The following is a 25820-nucleotide window of genomic DNA, read 5'->3' on the forward strand; positions in this document are numbered from 1 at the left end:
AGCTGTAATTTGCTGTTGTATAGTCAACTGTCCGAAGACAGGTCTGAATCTCGTGTGACACCAATAAGGTATCATTTATGAGGAAATTAAGCCAGAAGATAATGGGGTTGGATGGCCAGTTCTTTCCCCCCCCCCTCATTTAATATGTGTCTGTGGTCACATGAAATGCTCTTAATAATATTACTCCACTCACTTCAGCCGGTCGTGGTAAAAGTTCTGTTCTGATGAGCTGTGAAAGTGTGCATTACAATTTTTAACAACAAGACGTCCCCGCAGCAAACCTCCTTTCGCTTCTTCATAAGTTTACCGTCACTGCCATTCATAACGGGTCAACATGGCACAGAACACAGATTAATAAATCAGTCCACAATTAATCATATTCATTTGGGTCATCGAGTGGCTTACAGATGGCACTAAATGCTGCAGTGCTGTGGAAGAGCGATTTAGAAGTTTTTACAGAGATATTATAAATTATCAACATTTTGACACTTAAAAGGTTGATGTGCCGTTTACCTATTTTTGTATTTCTCTGAATTGTCTGTATGTACACCTATTTCTTAATGTATCTACGTCGTTTGCACAGCGAATGGGGATTATAAAGAATGGACACTGAGCGAATTTTTCTGTGTTTTGTTTCTCTGTGCACCGACGTTTAGTTCCACTTTCAAGCGCTAGAGGTTAGTGTAATCGAGATAAGATAATAATTGAGTATATAGTTGAGACACAGATCCAAACATCGCCTACCTTATTGCATAATCCAGTAACGCTTTGCTTCAAATAAATTCAAGTTAACAGCTTTTCCTTATTTCTCAGTGACAAACTAGTAGTAATAACAATTTTTTTATATTTCAGATATAATAAATTATATTATAAAATAATATAATATATTATAAATTATGTATCAAATTCGTTTAATATTTGTATATAATAGAATATAAGTATGTGGTTTTACTTATCATAAGAGTTTTGTTTTTCCATTTTCAGTGCTATCAAATCATTACATATTTTAATTGTTGTTGGGGTCAACGTCTCAACTCTCATTATAACGGAACTCTAGAGTCTAGACATTAGAGTCAATGACGGATTTATTATTTTATTTTAATTTGTATATTTTACTAAGTGGTGGCTATATAGTATATATAGTATATGTTACAGAAAGCTATAAAACTTACGTAAGATAATAATATTATTAAAAATAAAATATTTTTATAGTTATTAATCAAGTGGGGTTGGATCTTTTTCATATATTTAATGGCGGTGTGGTGTAGATATTTATATGCGTGGTTCTCTTCAGTATTGGCTCGAGAGAGAGTATGTTTCAATATAATGGAAGCTAATAACTTTCAGAATGACTGGTATTCTTCATTGAAAATAAATCTGAAAAATGTTTATTTGAACGTCTAATGAACTTAGTTTGCAGCATTTGCTGCACAAGCCACTAGTATGCTAGAAAAACTGAGCTGTAAATTTCATGATTTCGTTTGGAATATGGGAATTTCATATTTCTTATTGCTTAAATATTCAGCTAAGTAAAATTTAACAATGGAATTAAACCTTTACATTGGTTGCGTGTTTTATTAAGGAAATTAGTTTATTTTTATTAAGAATTAGATTAGTCGTTGGACTGATAGATTGGTCTTTTGTTTCACAGACAGATGGCGTGCAAAGATGTGGCCTCTGCACACCACAACACACAGCTGCAACACATCAAAATAAGTGAAACTAGGTAGGCCTATTTAAAATGTGTATATTAGCATTTTTAGTGCCAATTTGAGTGCGTCTTTTTGGATGTTTTAGTGCTTTTTTGTCTGCATATTTTTGTAGTTTCAAGTGTCTACATGTGCGAGCTCTATCGATAACAGTCACAATTATATGAATATATCTGAAGGTCGTTTTATCCAGTAGTGCAACGCAAGCTTTCAATTTTCTCGTAATGACGGAACAAAACAAAATGTGCGACATTTCCCCTGATTTGAGATAAGTCATTTCGACAACTTACTGCTATCCATTCATCAGCTTGAAACATTAAGTAATTCATGTCATGCTAAACAATAGAATGAGGCTGTCTAGTCCCTCACATAACGAGCGCAGGTCCGGAAACATTGCTTCATGAAGACGTTATTCTGTTACAAAGCCTGACGTTTCGTAAGGGAGTGAATATTTCAGATATTATTGTAGATGTCGGTCTTGTTATCTTGCAGTGACGTAATGCTTTCTTTCTTATAAGTTTCCGCAAGCTATGAAGTTGTTCTTGCTGTTTTTCGTACAGCTGTGTTGGTGTCTGAGTGTGCAGATCCATTAAGTTATCTACTAGTAATCCTTGGACAATGGATTGAAACCATGTAAATATATAACATTCTAATCAGTTCCAAGGAAAAATTTCCGAGATAGAGGAGTGTACAAGATATAGGGGTGTTTAACTTGAGGGGTTTTACTGATTAGTTATAAATTGTTTGTTTATTTATTTATTTATTTACACTGGAAATGAACAAACACCCGGTGGTAGTGGTAGTAACTTAATTACACACAATAATTACAAGTAATGTATACTAATAATAAAAAAAATGTTATGTTTTATTTAACGACGCTCGCAACTGCAGAGGTTATATCAGCGTCGCCGGATGTGCCGGAATTTTGTTCCGCAGGAGTTCTTTTACATGCCAGTAAATCTACTGACATGAGCCTTTCGCATTTAAGCACACTTAACTGCCTTCGACCTGGCCCAGGATCGAACCCGCAACGTTGGGCATAGAAGGCCAGCGCTATACCAACTCGCCAACCAGGTCGACTAATAATAAATCTGTAGCCGAAATTTTTCTGGTAATTTTCGATTTTCCAAAAATAATTGGTCCTAACATATATAATTAACAGCCCTGAAACCGAAAATCGCTTTTTTGAAATTTTTGTTTGTATGTCTGTCTGTCTGTCTGGATGTTTGTTACATTTTCACGCGATAATGGATGAACCGATTTATATGAAAATTGGAATATAAATTAAGTTAGTTGTAACTTAGAATTTAGGCTATATGGCACTCAAAATATTTTATTTAAAAGGGGGGTTATAAGGGGGCTTGAATTAAATAAATTGAAATATCTCCCTTATTATTCATTTTCATGAAAAATTTTACATAACAAAAGTTTCAGATAAGTTTTACCCCATGCAAAATTTTGATAGGACTGATATTTAATGAGATAAATGAGTTTCAAAATTACAATAACAACGCCATCTAAGGCGGTGTAATGAAATAAAAAACAAATGACTTCGTCTATAAGGGGCCTTGGACAACAACAATCGAAAGCTATGAAACATACGGTAGCTTACAGAGAATTTTTCTGTGTTTGTATGAAGTAATATCGGAAGCTAATTAATTGTTTAATTACACTGGTCAACAAAATTTAAACTTTTGTCTGTTAAATGGGAAACAATGGGTGATTCTAGGTGACTTTTTGTGCTGATTTCAAATCTTTTTACAGAACTTTTCCATCACCCAGGGGTTTTGAGTAATAATGTGAAAAACATTTTTCGTATCTATACATTATAGTCTTACGATATCTTAGCTGAAATTACATTTATCGACCTAAAATGTATGTGAAGAATATTTTCGGTTGCACTTTGCTTGAGGTAAATCTATCTTTAATATCCAACAATAGTCTGCCAACATATTTGGGCATCCTTTCCTGTCCTGATGGAAATGCTCCCCGTACTCGTCGCTCACAGCTCTAGGTTTTCAGGAAAGAAATCGAGATGGGATGCAGAAAATGTATTTTTTAAGACATATTACACCCCATGAACTTGTAATTCTCAATCCTCTCACTGACAAGTTCTCTGTAGTTCTCAGACCTGAAGTTTCCTAAAAAGTTCGTGACAACATTTTTGAAATACAACCATGCAGCTGCTTCTTGCATATTTAACTGGTTTTCAAATTGCGTATCTTTCATCAGTTCCCTTATTTGAGATGAACAAATATTCCTTCTTTTAATTTAGCTTCACTGATTCTTGGGAACTTATTTTTCAGGAAGAGAAATGCACTGCTTTCACGATCCATTACTTTCAAAAAATTCATGATCAAGCCTAGTTTGATATGCAGTGAAGGCAATAAGATTTTTTCAGAACTTACAAGTAAGTGGTTGGTGAAGAACATTATCTTGTCCTGGATTAAAGTGACTCTCTCTTTGACCAGTTCTTTTTTTTATATAATGATTACTTTTATCTCTGTTATCCAACATGCAGAAGAAGCAGCAAAATTTAGTACAGCCAAGCTGTAATCCAAGTGAGATACCTATTACTTTCAAATCCCCACATATCTGCCAAGAAATATTGTCACACTTGATAGTGGATAGTAAGAGCTTCATATTCTCGTAATTTTCCCTTATACCAACTGCATGAACTAAAGGAATGGATGGATATTTGTTTGCATTATGTAGTAATCATCCTTTCAAACTTGTTTTTTAGGAGTCTATTAACAAACGCCAAACCTCAGGTTTATGCTCAACACCCAGTGACTCGAACAAATTCTTAACATCATTGCAGAAAAACTAGGTCCTACTCTTTAGAAAACAAATGCTCAAATTCCTTTTGGCGTTGGGGAAAGAAACTTATTTTGGTGTTACCTGCAGCAGCTTCCAGCCTTTCAATCTTGAGACAAGTAATTCTCCCTTACTATTACTTAAACCAAGATCCGAACTAAATCACTTATAGTATCATCTTCCACAAAATCTGGACCGTTTTGTAATTCATTCTGAAAACCAGGAACACTTTGAATTACTTCAGTCAATGTAATATCATCTGGTGGAGTTGGTATGGGAAGTCCTGGCCCTTGAAGCAGCGGCCGAATTGCAGAAACTAAAGATTTATATTTAACAGCTGGTTATGTATAGGAAATTTTTAATTTCACAGCTTCGGAATCTAGATTGTGTTATGGCTGTAAGATACAGAATTCATTGTGAACCTACTCCCAGTTGATACAGCTGGCCACCTCTACAGACTTTATGCCGCATCTGGAAGTAGTTTACATTAAATAAATAAGATATGCTCAAGAAATTCGTGTAGGAATGTTTTGTTTACATAGCAACTAAGGTCACGTTAACAGAATACAATAGATACTAGCAGCTCTCGGTTATAATTATGTTAAATCTGGAACATGTGTAACGCCAAGAACTACGAAGTGCAGCTATAGGCATCCAACAAGGAAAACGCAGTGCGCAGAAACTAGCGGGCGTGACTGTCTCGCGCAGATGACGTATGCTCCCGTTCCCAGCATGCTCTCACGCCTACTGCAGGGGGGGGGGTAAGAGGGGTATAGCATGCGCGCCACGAGGAGTTCGAGCTGAGTTTTGTTTGTAGGATACCTATGATACAGAGTGTTTAACTACGGATATGTTCTGAAAACTGCGTAAGGATTAAATAGGGGCGTTCATAATCCCAAGATTAAATTTATTGTATGACATATTAATGTTTCTACTTTGTGTTACAAACATGTAATGCTAGTTCTTGGCGACAAGTCCTAGCATTAAGCAAATGCGTTATTATATCAGGAGCCGTTTGGTAAAACTAACTGCGTCCTGCACAAAGCAGCATGTAGCATCTGGAAGACGACTAAGAGGGATGAGAATATAGAAATTTACAATTTTACGTTATTTCTGAAGATTTTAATACCAAGTAAAATCATCGAGATTAATAATGAGACATATCAGACACAAATTAATAAAGAATCAATACAGCTTGATTACACACTTTTATCATTTAAGATTTGTTATACAAACAATTTTCCTGTGTTAATGTGAAACTAAGTTGGTAATTTACCTCAGTTTATTAGTTTCGATCTGATTTGCAGCCATCTTCAGGTACGAGTTTGCTTGTTTCCGGTTTCCGGTGCTTTGTCGATGGGTGCGTTTATGATCGGTAGTGTTGTGTCAGATACTGTGTGTGTGTGTTCTGAAATTTAATTATGTATTTAATTTCTGGGTCCCGCGCCGTGGCGTCGTGGTCTAAGGCATCCTGCCTGGGACTCGCGTTACGGAATGCGCGCTGGTTCGAGTCCTCATGGGGGAAGAAATTTTCTCATGAAATTTCGGCCAGTGTATGGGGCCGGTGCCCACCCAGCACCGAGATGCACTTGGGGAGCTACGATAGGCAGCGAAATCCGGTTACGAATACCAGCTATAACGGCTGGGGGGCTCGTCGTGCTAACCACACGATACCTCCATTCTGGTTGGATGATCGTCCACCTCTGCTTCGGCATGTGGGCGTGAGGCCAGCAGCCGGCTGGTTGGTCTTGGCCGCTCGTGGGCTGTAGCGCCACGGATTATTATTATTTATTATTATTATTTAATTTCTGGTATTTCAGTTCAACGTGTAGGATTTCCATGTATGTTTCTTTGTTGCTGTAGTTGTGATTGGTTTTTTGTGATGTGTTCTGCGTGAATGGAGGTTTTGTGTAATTTTGTTAATATTTATGGCTGTATCATGTTAGAAATGATCTCCCAGTTTGTCCGATGCATTAGTCGTTACAACTATTGCATGTTAATTCTTAATCTCCTGTTATGTTGTATTTGTCTTGTTTGTGTGTTCAGATGTTTTTGTAAAGCATTTTGTTTTTTGTGTGCAATGCTGTAATTTAATTTCCTCAATAGTCACGCGAACTTGTGTGTACTTTTGTTTCTGTACGTTAGTGTAATGTGTTTTTTTTGTGTGTTCTTGTGTTGTGTTGTGCTTCTTTGATTCTTGAGATTGTTTTCTGTCTTTTTTTGGTGTTGTCTATTATGTTGGGTTATATCTATTCGCTTGTTCTATGTAATTGATAGTATGTTTCTTAATTCAACCTTGTTTGTTCATTGGTATGTTAATTTTGTGCGAGATCGTGCGTATTTGCTTGGTTTCCGCACAAAAACAATCCGCGGAAAGTGTGAAATTCCACATTCAGTATTCCCAACCTAACACACATAACAATTTCCCTATTCTTACCGCTTAAGTGACATATTGATTTTACTGCTTTAGGCTTTTAACATATTATTTTTAGAGACGTTCAATATAGTAATAATTATAAATTGGAAACTTACCACTGCAATTTCACCTAAATTGAACTGTTAATTATTGTTTTTAAATATTTGCAAAAATTAAGTAAACTCTACAACTCCACTAAAGTTACTGCATTCGTGATGCAAGTAACATTAAGGAAGCCGTGAAAAAATCAACAAGATTCCAGACTCATCATAGACTGGGGGAAAAAAAACAGACGTATATCACGGCCTGCTGGAGTATAGTAAACACAGAAAACATTTTAAAGCAACAATGTTGAAGATAGATATTTTTGTTTTGCAAACTTGCCGTCATTGAACAGAAACCAAGATGGAGATTTCATTGCAACTAATTAGAAATTCCTCTTTCAGGTATGTAATAAACGATCTTCGCACAAAATAATGTACGATACACGAGCGGTATGTTTTCTTTCAATTCTCGGAAATTAAAAAAGCTCAACTACGTTTCGCTTTTTCAAACTTTTCCTCGAACATGGAAACTTCAACATACCGCTCTTGTAACGCATATTCTATTATTAGTCTGTGTACCATGACTCAAAATGCTGCAAAGTTTGTTTTGTTGTGTTGGGTGTTTGGGTATGTTGTGTAGTGTGTGACTGTGGTCGTGAGTTTTATATACATTTGAATGTACAGGATGTTTGCTATCTACTTTTGTTATTGTGATGTGTAATTCTTCAGTCGCATGAAAAGTGATTTCCTACAACAACACATTCGTCATTTAGCGAGGAGAAAGTCGTTTTACTTATCTGTTATAGTTTTTTTTAATACCAATCGTTACTTCACTATACGAAATTTTGATTGTTAAATTATCCATTTTTGAATCTTGCGTACACCACTTTTAACACTTGAATATAATTAATTGATTACTAGTGGACTTACTCGTGTTAAATATGTAATATTAGTCCGGCTTACAGCTGTTTCAGTGCATCACGCACCATCATCAGAGCCTACTAGATCGCGGCGTCATCTCGAACTTCTCTGCCTGTTAGGAGGGTGTGTTTTATTGTTGGAATGTGTTGGATTGTGGAGTCGAATAGTGTGTGTGTACTGAAATTGATCTGTGTGTTGAGGATTTGATCAGGGTGTGTTTTAGTGTGTGTGTATATTTCGTATTGTTCTAGTGTGTTGAGTTTTTGGTTTTTGGGTTGTATGTGTAGGATTTCCATGTCCGTATTTATGTTATTGTATGTATGGTTGGCATTGGTTATGTGATCGGCGTTTGTAGATGTATTGTGTCCTCTGGTTATGTGTTCTTTGTAGCGAGTTTGGAATGATCTGCCTGTCTGTCCTATGTAGAACTTGTCGCAACTATTACATGTGAGTTTGTATACACCTGTGTAGTTGTATTTATTTGTTTGTGTTTTTTATGTGTTGAGATGTCTTTGTAGTGTGTTTTCTGTTCTGTATGTTATGTTGTATTTCTGTTTTCTGAATGAAGATGCGATCTTATGTGTGTTTTTGTTTTCATATGTTAGTATGATGTATTTCTTGCGTTCTTGTGTTTGTGTTGTGTTTTGTGTATTTATGTGTTTGTTAAGTTTTTGTTTTGTCTTCCTTATGATGTTCGGGTTGTAACCGTTTTCTTGTGCTATGTATTTGATTGTGTTCACTTCTTCATTGTAGTGTTGTTGGCTCATGGGTATGTTCAGTAATCTGTGTACCATTGTCCTGAATGCAGCATGTTTGTGTTGTATGGGGTGGTTAGATGTGTTGTGTATGTGTGTGGTGGTGGTGGTTGGTTTTCTGTATATTTTGAAGGTGTGTTTGTTGTCGATTTTTGTTATGGTGATGTCTAGGAAATTTATGGAGTTATTGTTTTCAAGTTCTATTGTGTATTGAAGTTTTGGATGTAATTTGTTTATGTATTGGTGTAGTTTGTGTATTTGTCTTTTGTTTCCTTTGTATAATATAAGTATATCGCCTACATATCTGTGCCAGTATATTATGTTGTCTGCATGTTTGTTGTGTTCATTGTTGAGTATGTATGTTTGTTCTATGTTGTGTAAAAATATCTCTGCTAGTATGCAATCCTTCTGTTTGGGTGTAGTATTTGTTGTTGTGTGTGAAATAGTTTTGCTTTGTTATGATGTCTGTGATTTCGATGATTTCTTCGATGTATTCAACACACAGATCAATTTCAGTACACACACACTATTCGACTCCACAATCCAACACATTCCAACAATAAAACACACCCTCCTAACAGGCAGAGAAGTTCGAGATGACGCCGCGATCTAGTAGGCTCTGATGATGGTGCATGATGCACTGAAACAGCTGTAAGCCGGACGAATATTACATATTTAACACGAGTAAGTCCACTAGTTCATCAATTAATTATGTTAAATTATGTTTTTATTTTCTCTTAGCTTTATTGGAAGTATTTGCATAAGGAAATATTTCACGACGCCATGAAGATCTTGTGGTCTGATTAAAGATAAAAAAAGTGTCTTGGAATAAAACTCGATTTACAACTGTTAACACACACAAAATTATCAATAAAACATTTTTACTGAAATCATACAGAAATAAACACTGTTATAACTGTTTACATCCCGTGATATCATTTTTTAAATTATTGATAAATGCTACAAATGAAATAACAAATCTCAAAATACTGCATACATAACATTAACACATATTTTACGAAACACAGTGCATAACACAAATATCGTCGCCTGAATGCAAGAACTAGGTAACTTGATTTTTCATATTTTGTGACATTGCCTATTTACTTATTTATTGCACTAAGGAATATGTCTCGTTTTCTTTTACCTATTTGTTATATTGGAAAATAGATGTCGCTGGTATCGTTCGATCAGTTACCTAGATCCTGGATTACATTTTGTGCGATTTTTGCTATGCTATAAAAGAGGTAACTAAAAAACCCAAATTTCGAGTTACCTAATTCTTGCATTGAGGCGACGATATAATCTGCGTAAATTCGAAATGGAGATATACAAATTACCTTGTAGGCACTTTTCTGGTGCTGTGTACAACGCAGATCGATTTTATTTTCACCTGAGACTTTACTGACTTCATGTGAACAGAAATAATTAAATAAAATAATTTGATTTCATCACAAATTTTATTATAATACAAAACTTTCGATTGTAAAGCAGACAATTGAAAATATTCCATATAAGTTATGAATTCCGATGTGACATCCCATTAAAAATACTATGTTATAAATTATAAATTATAAATTCTTACATTTTAGATTCAACTTTCAGCGATCAGGGTTTGGTGAACGTTTGATTCTGAGGAGCACTCGGTTCTTGCTCCTTCTGGCATAAGAGGTATCTCTTAAAACCGATTCTAAATTTTTTACATGTAATACAAAGTGCTATGGGAGTGAAACAGGAATTTGCAAAGACTAACATATATATAAAAAAGAAAAGTACATAATGTAATCTAGGTTCTAGACCACCTTCTAGGAGCCAAGAAAAACAGAAAATAAAAAGATAAAATGGGACATAACTGATGGCGGAAACCACAGTAATGGCGATGAGGACTTTCGAACTGATGAGTCTAGCCCTGATGCACTTCACTGTCTTCATGGATTCTCCCGGCACTTTTTTAACACTGTCCTCCAGTATCCTAGAAGACAGGGTCGATGATATGCTTATCATAATTAGGGGAATAATGCAGAATGATATCAAGTCGAATAGGGACACGGCTTTCAAGTAATAAGTCTGGATTTCACTGGAGAATCCATAACAATTGTGCCTATAGATTCCAGCGTAAAGTGTGTGAGGAATAGCGAGCACACAACCGATCAACCACACACACGACACCGTGAGGAAAGCTTTCAAATTTGATATCTTGTCCTCAACGCGTCTTACTTTGCTTAAACGGAACAGGATGACGTATTTGTGAACACTGATGACCACTATAGAATAAATACTGACTCCGTATCCCACTTGCCGAAAGAAACGATACATTTTACAACATGTCTCTCCCAACTGCCATTCTGTTGACACGAAGTACATGTGTAACGCAGGAATGTTCAGCAGCAGGTTCAGCATGTCCCCAAACGCGAGGTTCAGCAGCAACATGTTGGCTGTAGTGCGCATGTCTTTATATTTGATGATGATGACAGCCAGCACGACATTCCCCACGAAGCCGAATATGAAGATGATGCCGTAGACGGCAGGTTGTATGTAATGTTGCAGAGGGATTCGGAACTTTTCTTTTGTTATGTATTTGTGAAAATCTTCTGTCTTTTTTCTTACGTTCTGCAGTTTCTTTGCCCAGTATTCCAAGTTTAGAAGTTTTCTCGTAAAGTTATTTTGGAAAACGTCTTCAATATTATTTTCCTTCTTGAAATCGACTAAATTTGTTGCTTTTTCCAAAATGGTCTCGTACAATTGTCTGCTGACCAGGAGATGTTCATAGGCGTCTTCCAGGAAGGTGATGTCGCTATAAGTGATGTATTTCTCGGTAAGATTGTAGGCGGGTGTTGTGGTGTTGTGTAATGTATCGTAAAGTGTGATGATGTTGTACAGTTGCTCAAACATTGATGAAAATGTTTGGAATTGGACTAATACCTTCTGTTGGATGCCTACGTTAAGGGATTCAATCGATATGTGGTTGTCAGATGTCAATTTAAACTTATTCAAGATCTTATTGAATTCTTTGAATTTGTTAATCGTGTGCTTCAATTCTTCAATACATATCTTCATGTCATCATTTGCGATTTTTCCAATTGTGTTATTGTTTATGCTAAGAAATTTCCACGTGTCCTTACCCCATTTCTTTGCAAAAGTGGGATATTTTCTGCCCTCTGCAAGGAGTTTATTTCTTTCTGTTTCCATGCACGTTAAGGCATCACTTTGGTTTTTGTAATTAGTCGCATGATTTTGAATCCCTTCCGTTTCTTCGTCCGTGTGCCGTGTTCTGAAGCATTCGTTAAGTTGACGTCCGTAATGACTCAGATCTTCTGCAGGCAAGTGACATTCATTGGACTGTAGGGAACTGCCGTTGTGGCTATTGTTTGGACTTGAACCCGGAGATGTGTGTTGAAGTTCCATCGACAGTTGAATGAGGAGAATGAAAGTGCAAACCTGAAAGAAAGAAGTAGTTAATTTGTTACTTTTTTTAAATGCCATCTGGTTTTGTTCGGACATTTCTGGTCTTTCTCCAGGCAGTGTCTTATATATAACCAACTTCTGAGGTTGTGGCGCCTGGAAGGCGGAGTCACATTACCCCGGTGATATGATAGGGTAACTATGATTACGATCTTAAAGCAACGGTTTCTCTCGCCAGTATTGCATCTCGAAATGAAGTGTCTTTCTTACTTATCTTATGTCCGATTACGTTTATAAGATATTCAAAATCGCCCACACCTGTGGAGTAACGGTCAGCGCGTCTGGCCGCGAAACCAGGTGGCCCGTGTTCGAATCCCGGTCGGGGCAGGTTACCTGGTTGAGGTTTTTTCCGGAGATTTCCCTCAACCCAATACGAGCAAATGCTGGGTAACTTTCGGTGCTGGACCCTGGACTCATTTCACCGGCATTATCACCTTCAGACGTTGAATAACCTAGATGTTGATACAGCGTCGTAAAATAGCCCAATAAGAAGATATTCAAAATCAGAACTGATCATTCTGGCAAAGTTTTTTAAACTTCCATCACATCCAAGTTCTCCTGCCAAGGAATCACTAGCATCTCTCTTAAGATCTGCTAAAAGGTTACTTCTACTTTATTGTTTTATAGCTTGCAAAGACGGTCGCACGCAACATTTTCGTTTACAAGGCCTACTACTGTCGGTTACTCAGGAGAAGACGAGGGGCAAGAATGTGACCTTCTTGACTATCGCTGCTGATTATTATAAACATCGCTCAGATAAGCATCCCAGTAGCCAGGTTATTACTGTGCAGAAAACATGAGTAACAATGCGTATGGAAATTAAAGCTGAGTTGAACAGGAGGAGACCTAATGTTTCCGCTTACTGCAGTACAAATATTGCACGTGTTGTCGTACGTTATCTGTTCACATCCCTTTCCTCTCAATCCGCTCTCGTCTTCTCCTGAGTCACCGACAGTACTTCCTGCCAGAATCACACAAGGAGCAGCAGCAGCAAGAAATACATCACCTGCCTTCGACGACATTTTCAAACTACACATTTATTTCATTTATCGAGTTATATAATTTGTTACTAGAATGTTATTCTGATACCAACACAAATATAACATATAGCAAGTTAAAGAAATGTGTTGAGTATAAAATTTGTCGTATAACGTGTTTTGTTATGTAGTGTAGACCAGTGGCGTAGCATGAAATTTTGAGCAGGGGAAGCTAACTCAAGTTGTCTTTCATGGAATATGAGAAAACGTATTACAAAATACAGTCTTAAAATAAATAGTAGTCAATGTCAAGTCAGCAGTCGAAGATTGGTTGGAACCTCTTAAGTAACACCCTAGATCATATATACTAACAGATAGCTCTTTTATATAGGTTTTAGGGTTTGCAGTCGAGGCCGGCTTGATGTAGTTCAATAATCGTCAACAGATGGCACAATGACCAACACCATCACGAGACACGAACTCTAAATCGATTATTTCTTGCTTACGAGATAATCTCGGTATGTACTGTCGACAATTGATGACCATGGATAAATATTATTGGCCTATATGACCTTGGAAACTTGGCAAGTTCGGAACGAGGGAGCTAAATATAGTTGTCACGTGGGCGAAGCGAAGAGATAAGATATAGTACGCCTTTGTATTGAATAGAATGCAATACAATCTCTCGGCGCAAAGCCAATGTACCTATATAGAATATAGAATATGTAGACCATGTTATAAAGTTATCGGTCGGCTAAATTATGATTCGTTATCTCTTCTGTTTTTATATATTTGTCGTGAATATTATTTATATTATCAACTGAGTGTATAACATAATTTATCCGTTAATTGATATTTTACTAAGATAAATCCAAAGAACAATGGGAAATAGGGGACCAAACACTGAAAAATAAATAAAATAAGAGAATTTGACGTTCATAATTATAATGTTGTCGGAGTTTCGTTATACTTTACTTTGAATTATTTTAACTTGCACCACAAAAACGTATGAAAATTAATGTTAACATTACCTATTTAGTTATGATAGTAGTATATTGGGAAATTTGTGCATATAGCCTGATTACAATATATAAGTAATACTATCCTAACCTAAGCAATAGTAGTCTTGTTTATTTCATACATGTTCGTATAATTACACAAAAACAAGAATAATCTAGTTTGCAGCCTGTGATGTCTCGTTTACAGTATTATATAATATACATATTACGATATTTACTAGGTACTTTAACAATATATAGTTAATAATATTATAAAATATACAGGCCTAATCCATTACCAAGAAATACCCCTTCCCTCACATTTTCAATACCGTTTACCTCAAAAGGCCTTCAAACCTTAAAAACTATTAGACACTGGATTAAAATAGTCATGTTGATGTAGGCCTACAACATTACATTTTTTTGTCACTACTCCTGATCCCATTCTAACAGTTTCAGGTTTTGTAATTTGTAACAATACTAACAATACTGATGGGTCATTCCATAGTGACACACGTAACATTTTCGAAGTAACTATAATCTTCACAGGATATTTAATTAAATACTTAAGAGTTTATGAAAGACATCACTGTCTTTTAACGTAAGCATTCCAAAATATAAACAGAAAATCTTACCATCCTGAAACCGAAAATAGCTTTTTTGAAATTTTTGTTTGTATGTCTGTCTGTCTGTGTGTCTGTCTGGATGTTTGTTACCTTTTCACGCGATAATGGGTGAACCGATTTATATGAAAATTGGAATATAAATTAAGTTCGTTGTAGCTTAGAATTTAGGGTATATGGATTCAAAATATTTTATTTAAAAGGTGAGTTATAAGGGGGCTTGAATTAAATAAATCGAAATATCTCCCTTATTATTAATTTTCACGAAAAATATTACATAACAAAGGTTTCTTTAAAAATAATTTCCGATAAGTTTTATTCTATGCAACATTTTGATAGGACTGATATTTAATGAGATAAATGAGTTTCAAAATTACAATAGGAACGCCATCTAAGGCGGTGTAATGAAATAAAAAACAAATGACTTCGTCTATAAGGAGCCTTGGACAACAACAATCGAAAGCTATTAAAAATAGCCTACAGAGAATGTTTCTGTGTTTGTATGAAGTAATATCGGAAGCTAAATTAACCGAATTGTATAATTAATTATTAATTCACCATTGGAAAGTGTAGTTTCTCTAGGTGGACATAATGCTATAATGTTATTACAGTAACTTGTGAGTGAATCGAGGACAGCTAAGATTAAAATAGCTTTTTATGCACAGAAATTTTGATAGGCTATTCTGTACATTCGTTTCCTGTATTTCCTAAAATAATTTTTATAACCAAATGAGTGGTCTCTGGATCAAAATGATCGCATTTTTATTTTTTTTAATATAATTTAAATTAAGTAACATATTAAACGATTTATCCTTCTATCAAACATGAATGTTCCCTGAATCAAATATCCTACTTTAATTATGTAATTACTTTATATTTATTTCTAACGGGTGCAGCGGAGCGCACGGGTACGGCTAGTAATAATAGTAATAATAATAATAATAATAATAATAATAATAATAATAATAATAATAATAACATACCTTGTGAACAGTCATCGTCGACTAGTCTTCTGAAGAGTATTCCGACTTCTGTCAGTCAGTTTAAAAGGGCTGTGCGCTGTATCCCCGCCAGTGTTGTACTAAACTGTCATTCTATAGACATTCCAAGAAGTCGTTATTGGTGTCAATCGCAGCTTCTTCCTTGCTGTTGTGTCTGTTCCTGATTCTGAACAACCGTAGACTGTGCTTTATTTTTGCACTTCCAGAGACGTGAAGCTTCGCTTGTACTTGAGATTCCTTCCTGTACGGGATACAGCAGCGGATGCAGAACACGGATGTCACGTCTCTGCGATATGTCTTTTAGTTCATATTGTTGATGTCAGGTAACTTCTTTCATTGGCTGTTTGCAGTCTCTGCTCTGTCTTCCTTGTGAAACTCCGCTGACAAATTCTTAGAAAAGAGACCTCGGTTCCAATTTTGAGATGGGGTCCTGGGTGGTTGTCGCGGTACAGTCCACTTCTGGCTTATATTTTATCGTGTCATTGTCATTCTTATATTGGTCTTGATATCCATGCTATCATCTGACAGAGTGTAAAGAACGCTTTTTTGCAATCTTTCCAGCCTCCATTCTTTTAATTATTTCCAAAACATTATGCTCAGGACTTCAATAGAATGTTAACAAAAATACTGAGTCTTCATTTATATGTTCATAGCTGAATATAACTGTTTAATTAAAAGTGAGCCGCATGAAGCCGTTTTAATAACATATGTTTGCACCATAGTGTGCTTTCTCGTTGTTACAGCAAACGGATGCCACGATTGAAAGTTGATTTCACTGAATTCGTAGTTGTCAACCTAGATAAATATGTTGAAATATTACAAATAACTGCTCTGTTGTTGTAATGAAAACCACTGCCTTCTATGTATGCTACAATACATATAAAATACATTCGCAAAATGTAGTGTTAATTAATATATATTATACGAAACAAATCATTGCATTTTAAATGTACTGAACTTTATTTAAACAATTCAAACTTCACTTACGAAAAGAAATAAAAAAATATTTCATTTGAACTCCAAAATATTACAAGTACCTGAATCATTTTTATTCCTTCACATTGAAGTTGGTGGTGAAGTTTGTACGTTGGCCAGACTGCTAACATCAGTCAGGTGTTCATAGTGTAACGTACGTACTGTATATTAAGATTTTAAGAAACATTGTTTTCAAAGTATATTATCGCGAAAAAAATACTGTACAATACACGTTTGTGAAGTGTGAACCGTATAAGCGTCCATCAGCGCCATCTTTTTCATCTGGCATTCCTGTTATATCCTCACGTGATAGCAGCGTAGGATTATGGGTAAGCGAGGAGAGGAGGAAGTGGTTTTCCTGGCATTTATATTATCAGACACACTCAGAATTGGGCTAGCAGGGGAGATACACTCGGAACTTCGGTAGAATGCAACTTGCTTATCATGGCAGACATACATATATTCGGAACTTTGCTAGTATGGGAGAGACACATTCAGGAACGAGTATTGACTTGCTTTCTTATAATATTCCAGATTAGGAACAGAGATACGGCCACTGTAGTTTGAGATTCGTGTGGCGGTAATGTACAGGCAGTTCGTACTTATTAAATTGATGGGAATACTCACCTTCTCGCTTATCTATTCGATAGTTGAAGTGTGCGAAATTATACCAAGTACTGGTAGAATTAAAATATATACTTCTGGGTGACCAAAGAATCAAAATAAGTGTTGATATAAAATTGGATCATCCCCACCAGCAGGATCAAATACTGCACAGCCATATGTGCATGTTTCTTTATCACGAGCCCAGTTGATATTGTATTCACATGGGCTACAGTTATATGAGTTTTAGGAAAGTGCTATGCGTATCGACCGTTACACTCTTATTGCATTCCAATTCATATTCTTTAACCAATTACTGTGTCGTTTTATCCCATTTAATTATATTTGTACTTCTCAGTCAATTATAATTAATTATAAATATTGTTTAGTACCCAGTCTTGCTTTATTTCTGCTTGCTTCCACTGCGCCATGTTGTGCTACATCTCGCTCAGTAGACGTAACCAATATGCTGTACGAGGCGTTTCACAGATGGTTTTAAGAGAGTGGATTTATTTTGCGTGCTGTGAACGTTTCAAATGCTACTACAACTACAACACAATACTATTATTGACTGTGCTGCTTATACAGAAAAGAAGAGCGAAGAAAGTAATGTTCAGCGTTGATCCATATAACCTAATACACCTTCCCTGTCAAGAAGGAGAAAAATATTCGATTATGTTTTAGTAATGTAGAGTTTATTTCTTATGTTAAAAATATATTTTTAGAGTTCCTACCAGAATGAAACCATTTAAGGAAATCACACCTGTAATAATTTCAGTAATGAAAATAATAATACTTTATTATTAGATTATGAGAACACATGTCATTTGTAATGTAGGCCACATAAATTACAAAATAAGGAAACAAACGACATAAATACAGTAATTATAAAACATAGGTCACAGAAATAGACTTTCTGAAACTAATTAGATTACTATAAAAGAAGCTATATTTATATAGGAGTAAAACATTTACAAAACAAAATATTCTATTTAATATAAACCTAAGCCCCTTATGAGTAAAATTCATTACCAAGAAACGAAGATATATTATACTGAAAATGAAAATAACTGAAGTATTGTATTTCGTAATAATTTAATATTAGTAAGAATTCAAAAGTAAAATGTTGTTGGTTAACTGCGTAAAAAATAGAGTAAAATGAGAATGAAATGAGTTAAACTGTAGTAACGATATCACAAATTAACAAGATACTTATTTAAAATATACAGTAATTATAATATATTAAAACTAATTTAAAGTACGTATTCCAAATATCTCCTATTTCTAATTTCAATTTATACAGTGTACTGTTTAAATATAGATACCGGTAGGTACTTCAGAGTCATAACCAGTAAATTAAGACTGTGTTTTTTGCCAGCAATTGTGACGCATTTTGCCATATTAAATAATATTATTTGCTATCTACTTTTGTTATTGTGACGTGTAATTCTTCAGTCGCATGACAAGTGACTTTATACAACATACTCGTCATTTAGAGAGGAGAAATTAGTTTTACTTATGTTATATTTTTTGTAAAAATTTATTGCTACTTCACCATAACAAATTTTGATTATGAAATTATGTTTTTTTTTCTCTCTCTTAGCTTTATTGGGGGTATTAATGTAAGGCAATATTTCACGATGTCATGAAGATCGTGTGATGTGATTAAAGATCTTGGAATAAAATACTATTTACAACTGTTAACACACACAAAATTATTAATAAAATTTTTTACTGAAATCATACAGAAAGGAACGCTGTTGTAACTCTTTGCAATACGAGATATGATTTTGTGAATTACTGATAAATGCTAGAAATGAAATAACACATCTGAAAAAAGTCATTTTTCGATCTGAAAGATTACATCACTTTAACACATATGTTACGAAAAATAGTGTATAACACAATTACGTATAATCTGCGTAAATTCGAAATCGAGATATACAAATTAACTTCTAGGCATTTTTCTGGTGCTGTATACAACGCAGATCGATTTTATTTTTTTTTCTGAATTATAATAATTACTAGTGGCTTGTGCAGCAAATGCTGCAAACGTAGTTAATTAGAAGTTCAAATAAAAGTTTTTCTGATTTATTTTTCAAAAAGATTACCCGACATTTTGAAAGTTATTTGCTTCCATAATATTGAGATGCAACATTTAAAGGAACATAATAACTGAATGAAGTTTAACCCTGTCAAAAATATATCTTTTAAAAAGCTTCCCTCTCAATGTTTTTTTTTTCTTGAACAGATCCATCTTCAGATCTTTGAGTTCTCCCTACACCAAAATGATAGGATTGACAGCGATTACAGATATAATCGATTAATCCAAAGGAATATGAAATTAATTTAGATGTAGTTTAAAGATGCAGCTAAAATAAGAAGCTTGACTCAATTTACTAATGCCTCTTCCATATTACTGCACTGCATCCTAGAAAAATGAGAGAATCACACATATAAGTATCTACACCGCCCAGGCATTAAATATATGAAAAGACCCACACCACTTGATTAATAACTGTAAAAGTATTACAATTTTAATAACAATATTATCTTAACTAAGCTGTGCAGTTTTCAGTAACATAGATATACTGCAGCTGTTACTCTGTAAATTATATATATAAAGATCCGTTACTCTGTAAATTGCAGATATAAATATCTAATTTAAGATAATCTGTACGTCTACTTATACAATCCCAAAAGGTTTCACTTTCATATCATCAATATAGCAATAGCATTAATGTGTATCATTAGTGACAAATATATCATGGCAAAAACTGTAATAATATTTAATTTTTAATGGTAATAATGTGATCAAACTTTCTTAAGTTTTGTAGTTTTTAAAATCCAATACACAGGTCCACTCGGAAAATTACACATCAGAGAATCAGACCTGTAAATTATTTTTAGTAAGTTTGAGATGTACTAAAAATTACACATACGAAGATCGATATATTGAGATTATGATGTCAGAATCTGAGCTCTAAGTATGAGAAATCCTGCAGGTCATGACCTTCGTATAATATTGTTTATTGTAGTGTGTGTGTCTGTGTTTTGTTTTATTGTGAAAGGCATTAGTTCTTAAAACTGACGACAGATGGATTTTAGAAAATACTAAAATGATGTAGAAAAATTGACATTTCACTGAAAACTAATATTTTTCTGAAAAACTTTGGGTTCCAAGCTTCAAAATGAGAGGTCATTTATTAAAATCCGTTCAGCTGTTTTCCCGTAATTTCCATTACCAGTTCAAATTATATATATAGATTGTAGCATGACATGGGAAACTTTCAATCCTTAATGATGAGGTACCTCCATGCGACATTCTGAACCATTGTTTAAGATGTAAAGGACTACACAGTAATTAAACTTGTATTATAATAATTTTGTGTTGAATATTATTAGGAAGAAAGTCTCTTTGATAAAATCAAAATTAATATAAACCTTGGCTAACGGCAATTGTAGTACAGGGGCTAACGTTCCTCATCCCATTATCCGGCTTTGGAGCCTCTCTGTGACTAAAGGCTGGTTGACAATAAACCGGGAACGGAAACGAGAACATAAATATTATTAAAATAAATGTATTTAAATGTGGGCATTCACAATTAACTATTGTGAATGCTCGTATTCAAATACATTTATTTTAACATTATTTCCGTTCTCATTGTCGTTTCCGTTTCCGGTTTATTGTAAACCAGTCTTAACCTGTTTATTCTGAAAGAACTGACGGAAAAGGAAGCACATTAAGTTTACGGAAAGAGCTGTTTACAAAACACTTACGAAGTCCGTATTTTATTAACTAAAAATAGTTGATCACAAGTGTTTGATAATAGTCTGTTTATCTCATTTAGATATGACTTAAAGTTTTCCCGGAAAGAATTGCAACGTCTATTATTAATAATTCTGTATAGATATGCCCATAAATAAAGCTTGTTAAAGTACAACTTACAGAAGTCAAAGTGACTTATGTCATACACTTGTTAATTTTTGAAGAGATGGCAAGATAATGATAAAATGTTCACGATTAAAATAATTTCATTTTATTATAACTTTTATTTTAATTCACAACCTTCGATTGTAAAGCATTTGATTGAAATTATTCCATATAAGTTATGAATTATGATGTGAAGACATTCCATTAAGAATGCCATGTTACAGATTAAAGTTTTAATTTAGAAATTCTTATACAGTATTTAGATTCAACTTTCAATGATCAGGTTGTTGTGGTGAACGTTTGATTCTGAGGAGCAATCGGTTCATGCTCCTTCTGGCATAAGAGGTATCTCTTAAAACCGATTCTATATTTTTTACATGTAATACAAAGTGCTATGGGATTGAAACAAGAATTTCCAAAGACTAGCATATATATAAAAAAGAAAAATACGTAATGTAATCTAGGCCATAGATCATCTTGTAGGAGCCAAGAAAAACAGAAAATAAAAAAAATAAAATGGGACGTAACTGATGGCGGAAACCACAGTAATGGCGATGAGGACTTTCGAACTGATGAGTCTAGCCCTGATGCACTTCACTGTCTTCATGGATTCTCCCGGCACTTTTTTAACGCTGTCCTCCAGTATCCTAGAAGACAGGGTCGATGATATGCTTATCATAATTAGGGGAATAATGCAGAATGATATCAAGTCGAATAGGGATACAGCTTTCAAGTAATAAGTCTGGATTTCGCTGGAGAATCCGTAACAATTGTTTCTATAGATTCCAGCGTAAAGCGTGTGAGGAATAGCGAGCACACAACCGATTAACCACACAGACGACACCGTGAGGAAAGCTTTCAAATTTGATATCTTGTGCTCAACGCGTCTTAATTTACTTAGTCGGAACAGGATGACGTATTTGTGAACACTGATGATCACTATAGAATAAATACTGACTCGTATCCCACTTGCCGAAAGAAACGATACATTTTACAACATGTCTCCCCCAACTGCCATTCTGTTGACACGAAGTACATGTGTAACGCAGGAATGTTCAGCACCAGGTTCAGCATGTCCCCAAACGCGAGGTTCAGCAGCAACATGTTGGCTGTAGAGCGCATGTCTCTATGTTTGATGATGATGACAGCCATTACGACATTCCCCACGAAGCCGAATATGAAGATGATGCCATAGACGGCAGGTTGTATGTAATGTTGCAGAGGGATTCGGAACTTTTCTTTAGTTATGTATTTGCGAAAATCTTCTGTCTCTTTTCTTACGTCCTGCAGTTTCTTTGCCCAGTATTCCAAGTTTAGAAATTTTTTCGTAAAGTTAGTTTGGAAAAAGTCTTCAATATTATTTTTCCTCTTGAAATCGACTAAATTTGTTGCTTTTTCAAAAATACTCTCGATCAATTGTCTGCTGACCAGAAGGTGTTCATAGGCGTCTTCTAGGAAGGTGATGTCACTATAAGTGACGTATTTCTCTTTGAGATTGTAGGCAGGTATTGTGGTGTTGTGTAATTTATCGTAAAGTGTGAAGATGTTACACAGTTGCTCAAACATCGATGAAAATATTTGGAATTTGGCTAATACTCTCTGTTGGCTGCCTACGTTAAGTGGTTCAATCGATATGTGGTTGTCAGATGTCAATTTAAACTTATTCAAGATCTTATTGAATTCTTTGAATTTGTTAATCACGTGCTTCAATTCTTCAATACACATCTTAATGTCATCATTTGCGATTTTTCCGATTGTGTTATTGTTTATGCTAAGAAATTTCCATACGTGATTACCCCATTTTCTTGCGAAAGTAGGATATTTCCTGCCCTCTTCAAGGAGTTTATTTCTTTCTTTTTCCATGCACGGTACGGCATCAGTTTGGTTTTTGTAATTAGTCGCATGATTTTGAATCCCTTCCGTTTGTTCGTCCGTGTGCTGTGTTCTGAAGCATTCCTTAATTTGATGTTCGTAATGACTCAGATCTTCTGCAGGCAAGTGACATTCTTTGTACTGTAGGGATCTGCCGTTGTGACTATTCCTTGGTCTTGAACCCGGATATGTGTGTTGAAGTTCCATCGACAGTTGAATGAGGAGAATGAAAGTATAAACCTGAAAGAAAGAAGCACATAATTATATGTTAGTATATTTTAAATAGAATAAAATATTTCTTTCTAATTCCATCAGGCTGTCTTCGAACAATTCTGGTCTTCTCTCCAGGCAGTGTCATACATATAACCAACTTCTGAGGTTGGGGCACCTGGAAGACGGAGTCACATTACCCCGGTGTTGTGATTGGATGATCATGATTATGTGGCGCCATGGACGAACATAGCAATAATTCCGTTTAAGGTAAAATTCCTACGTTGTAACCAATAATCGAACTCGGGACCTGATGAACTGAAGCTCTTCCACTAGACCAAGAGACTGGCCATACAATAGAATGTTTTACGTTGCTTTTGTCGTCTGCCATGAGACGTTAGACGTGTGTCCGTTCTACTGCGAAGTCTCGTGGCATAAAAGAAGGCAACAAAACTCTTCGTAGAGTATTACGCTGTGTTGTACCACACAGTCCACAACGTGGTGGAATAGACGACAATATTTCTACGTTTATTCTTATACGAAGTGTGAAAAGATATTTTAATCTTGCAGAGAATTATTTTCGTCATTCGGATGGTCACGATTTCAGCGTCCTCAATATCAATGAGGAGGGTTCTGTTGGAATGTCTTCCACCTGAGCAGCGAAACTATTACATAATTTTGCTAATCTCGCCTCCGTAGCTCAGTTAGCTGAGGACTGGTTGCGATAGCTACAGACCCGAATACGAATTCCGGTGATGACGGAGTCGTATTAGTGGTGTGCAAAACCAAGATTCCTGAGGATTTCTGTCGGGGCCCTTCCGTTTCTCTCCGTCAATCCTAAGTTCAATATTCATGATCATTATTTCAATAGTGTTGACCCAAAACTGTGTGATGTGATGTAGTGTCGTGACTAGCGCACAGATAACGTTAGTCTGAGGAGGCGCAGGGGATAGAGAGGCACTCCAGTGGAACTAGTTTTGCTACAGCACCAAGATGCTGGGGCATCGTACGGGGATACTCCTGCGGGGTGTGAGTGTCAGACCTACAGCCTGTTGCGCAAACGGTTCAACTTCGAGTCCCAGTCGTGCCTGGGACTTTTCATTGAAAATGATTAGCGCAGTAAAAATGGGAAGGTCGCAATGCTTGGTCGTAGTGGCCTCTCTCAAAATTCCATCCCACTTGATCGTACGGGAATGAGAGGCTTGACGTCATCGAGGGAGCGGAACTCTTGTCACAGCGAGATTCTTATAGTCGGTGCTAGTGGTACGCTTTAAAAAATACTGTAACATGTAGGCCTGTAGTTGGGATTTTGTATAGAAAAAAAATATATGAAAAGCCTGGAATTCCATAAGGGCAACGGCCTCCTATGGTAGTATAGGGTGAGCTGAAAGTCTACTACACTTGGGGAGCCATTCAAAGAGAAATTTAAAAGTAATGTTGAGTTCAGATAAGTTTGTGAAATAATATCATATAAATTAGTTTTTCTTTATTTTTCAGTCAATCACTTATCATGTTAAGATGGCAGAAATGGATTCTGTTACATCAAAATACAATGTTAAAATACGTCACGAATATTTTCGACTTACTTTCAAGTCATCTTCAGGTGATAGTTTTCTAACAATCAAATATTTGAACTAGGTGAAAATATTATTTAAACACATTCGTAAAACACTAGTAAATAGTGTGACAATGCATACTTTACATAAAATGGTTGAATGGCGTACATAGTCTTGAAATTAAAATTGACATGCAGATAGAAAGCCTTCCAATGAACATAATTATAATGCAATATATTGAGGCATGCAGTGTGCCTGGATTATGGAATTAAAATCGTTTAAAAAGTATTATATATAAAACTGAAGACTAGGCTTGTTCTTTATGACGTCAATGTATTGGAAGACTGTATGAAGTGGATGTAAAAGAAAAGGAATATGAAAATTAATACTTCATAAATTTCATTTTTAAATTAAGCTCGTATGCCACAGGCTATACTAATAGGTCGTCCCATGAGTAATGTCGGTTTGGCTTTTTAATGTTTGAATGATTTCTGAAAATGTTGATTATCTCTACATTAACATTAACATTAAGATTATTATTATTATTATTATTATTATTATTATTATTATTATTATTATTATTATTATTATTATTATTATTGATGTCTCAGTTTATCCTGCACATGCCAAGGACTTGATCCTCTATTTTTATTCAAGGTCCTCATGGTTGATAATAGGCCTATCTCTGACTCTGCTGTAACAGCGGTAGCTCTCCTATTTCTGTGGAAGGTATGACAGCTTACAAACTTCTCCACAGCTGTGAATTCGATTATTTCATTTATATAATTAGATTTTGCATACTTTGAAATATAATATCACGATTTTTACTGCTAACTTTTGTCATTCTCATTATCATATGGCATTTATTGTGCTAGCTCAATATTAGCTAATCGCCATTGGCTAACACATAAATGTATATTTTTTTACTTGATTACTATCGACATCAC

At 35.2% G+C, this 25820-nt stretch overlaps 1 protein-coding gene across 4 annotated transcripts in view; it reads right to left on the reverse strand.

Annotated features, from left to right (window-relative positions):
• LOC138702627 (uncharacterized) overlaps positions 1 to 25820 on the reverse strand; it is a 108735-nt gene that overhangs the window by 82130 nt on the left and 785 nt on the right. The window contains exons 1-2 of one of the 4 annotated variants that reach the window (XM_069829942.1): positions 15706 to 16996; positions 9295 to 12100 (exon numbers count right to left, since the gene is read on the reverse strand). In XM_069829942.1, coding sequence (XP_069686043.1) covers positions 10271 to 12100; positions 15706 to 15720 — 1845 coding nt within the window. In that variant the 5' untranslated portion in view covers positions 15721 to 16996 and the 3' untranslated portion in view covers positions 9295 to 10270. Of the gene's footprint in view, positions 1 to 9294; positions 12101 to 15705; positions 16997 to 17901; positions 23348 to 25820 lie in introns of those variants that run through there. The other 3 variants (XM_069829944.1, XM_069829943.1, XM_069829946.1) reach the window with 3 other exon arrangements.

Source organism: Periplaneta americana, chromosome 7 (assembly GCF_040183065.1).
Source record: "Periplaneta americana isolate PAMFEO1 chromosome 7, P.americana_PAMFEO1_priV1, whole genome shotgun sequence".
NCBI lineage: Eukaryota > Metazoa > Arthropoda > Insecta > Blattodea > Blattidae > Periplaneta > Periplaneta americana.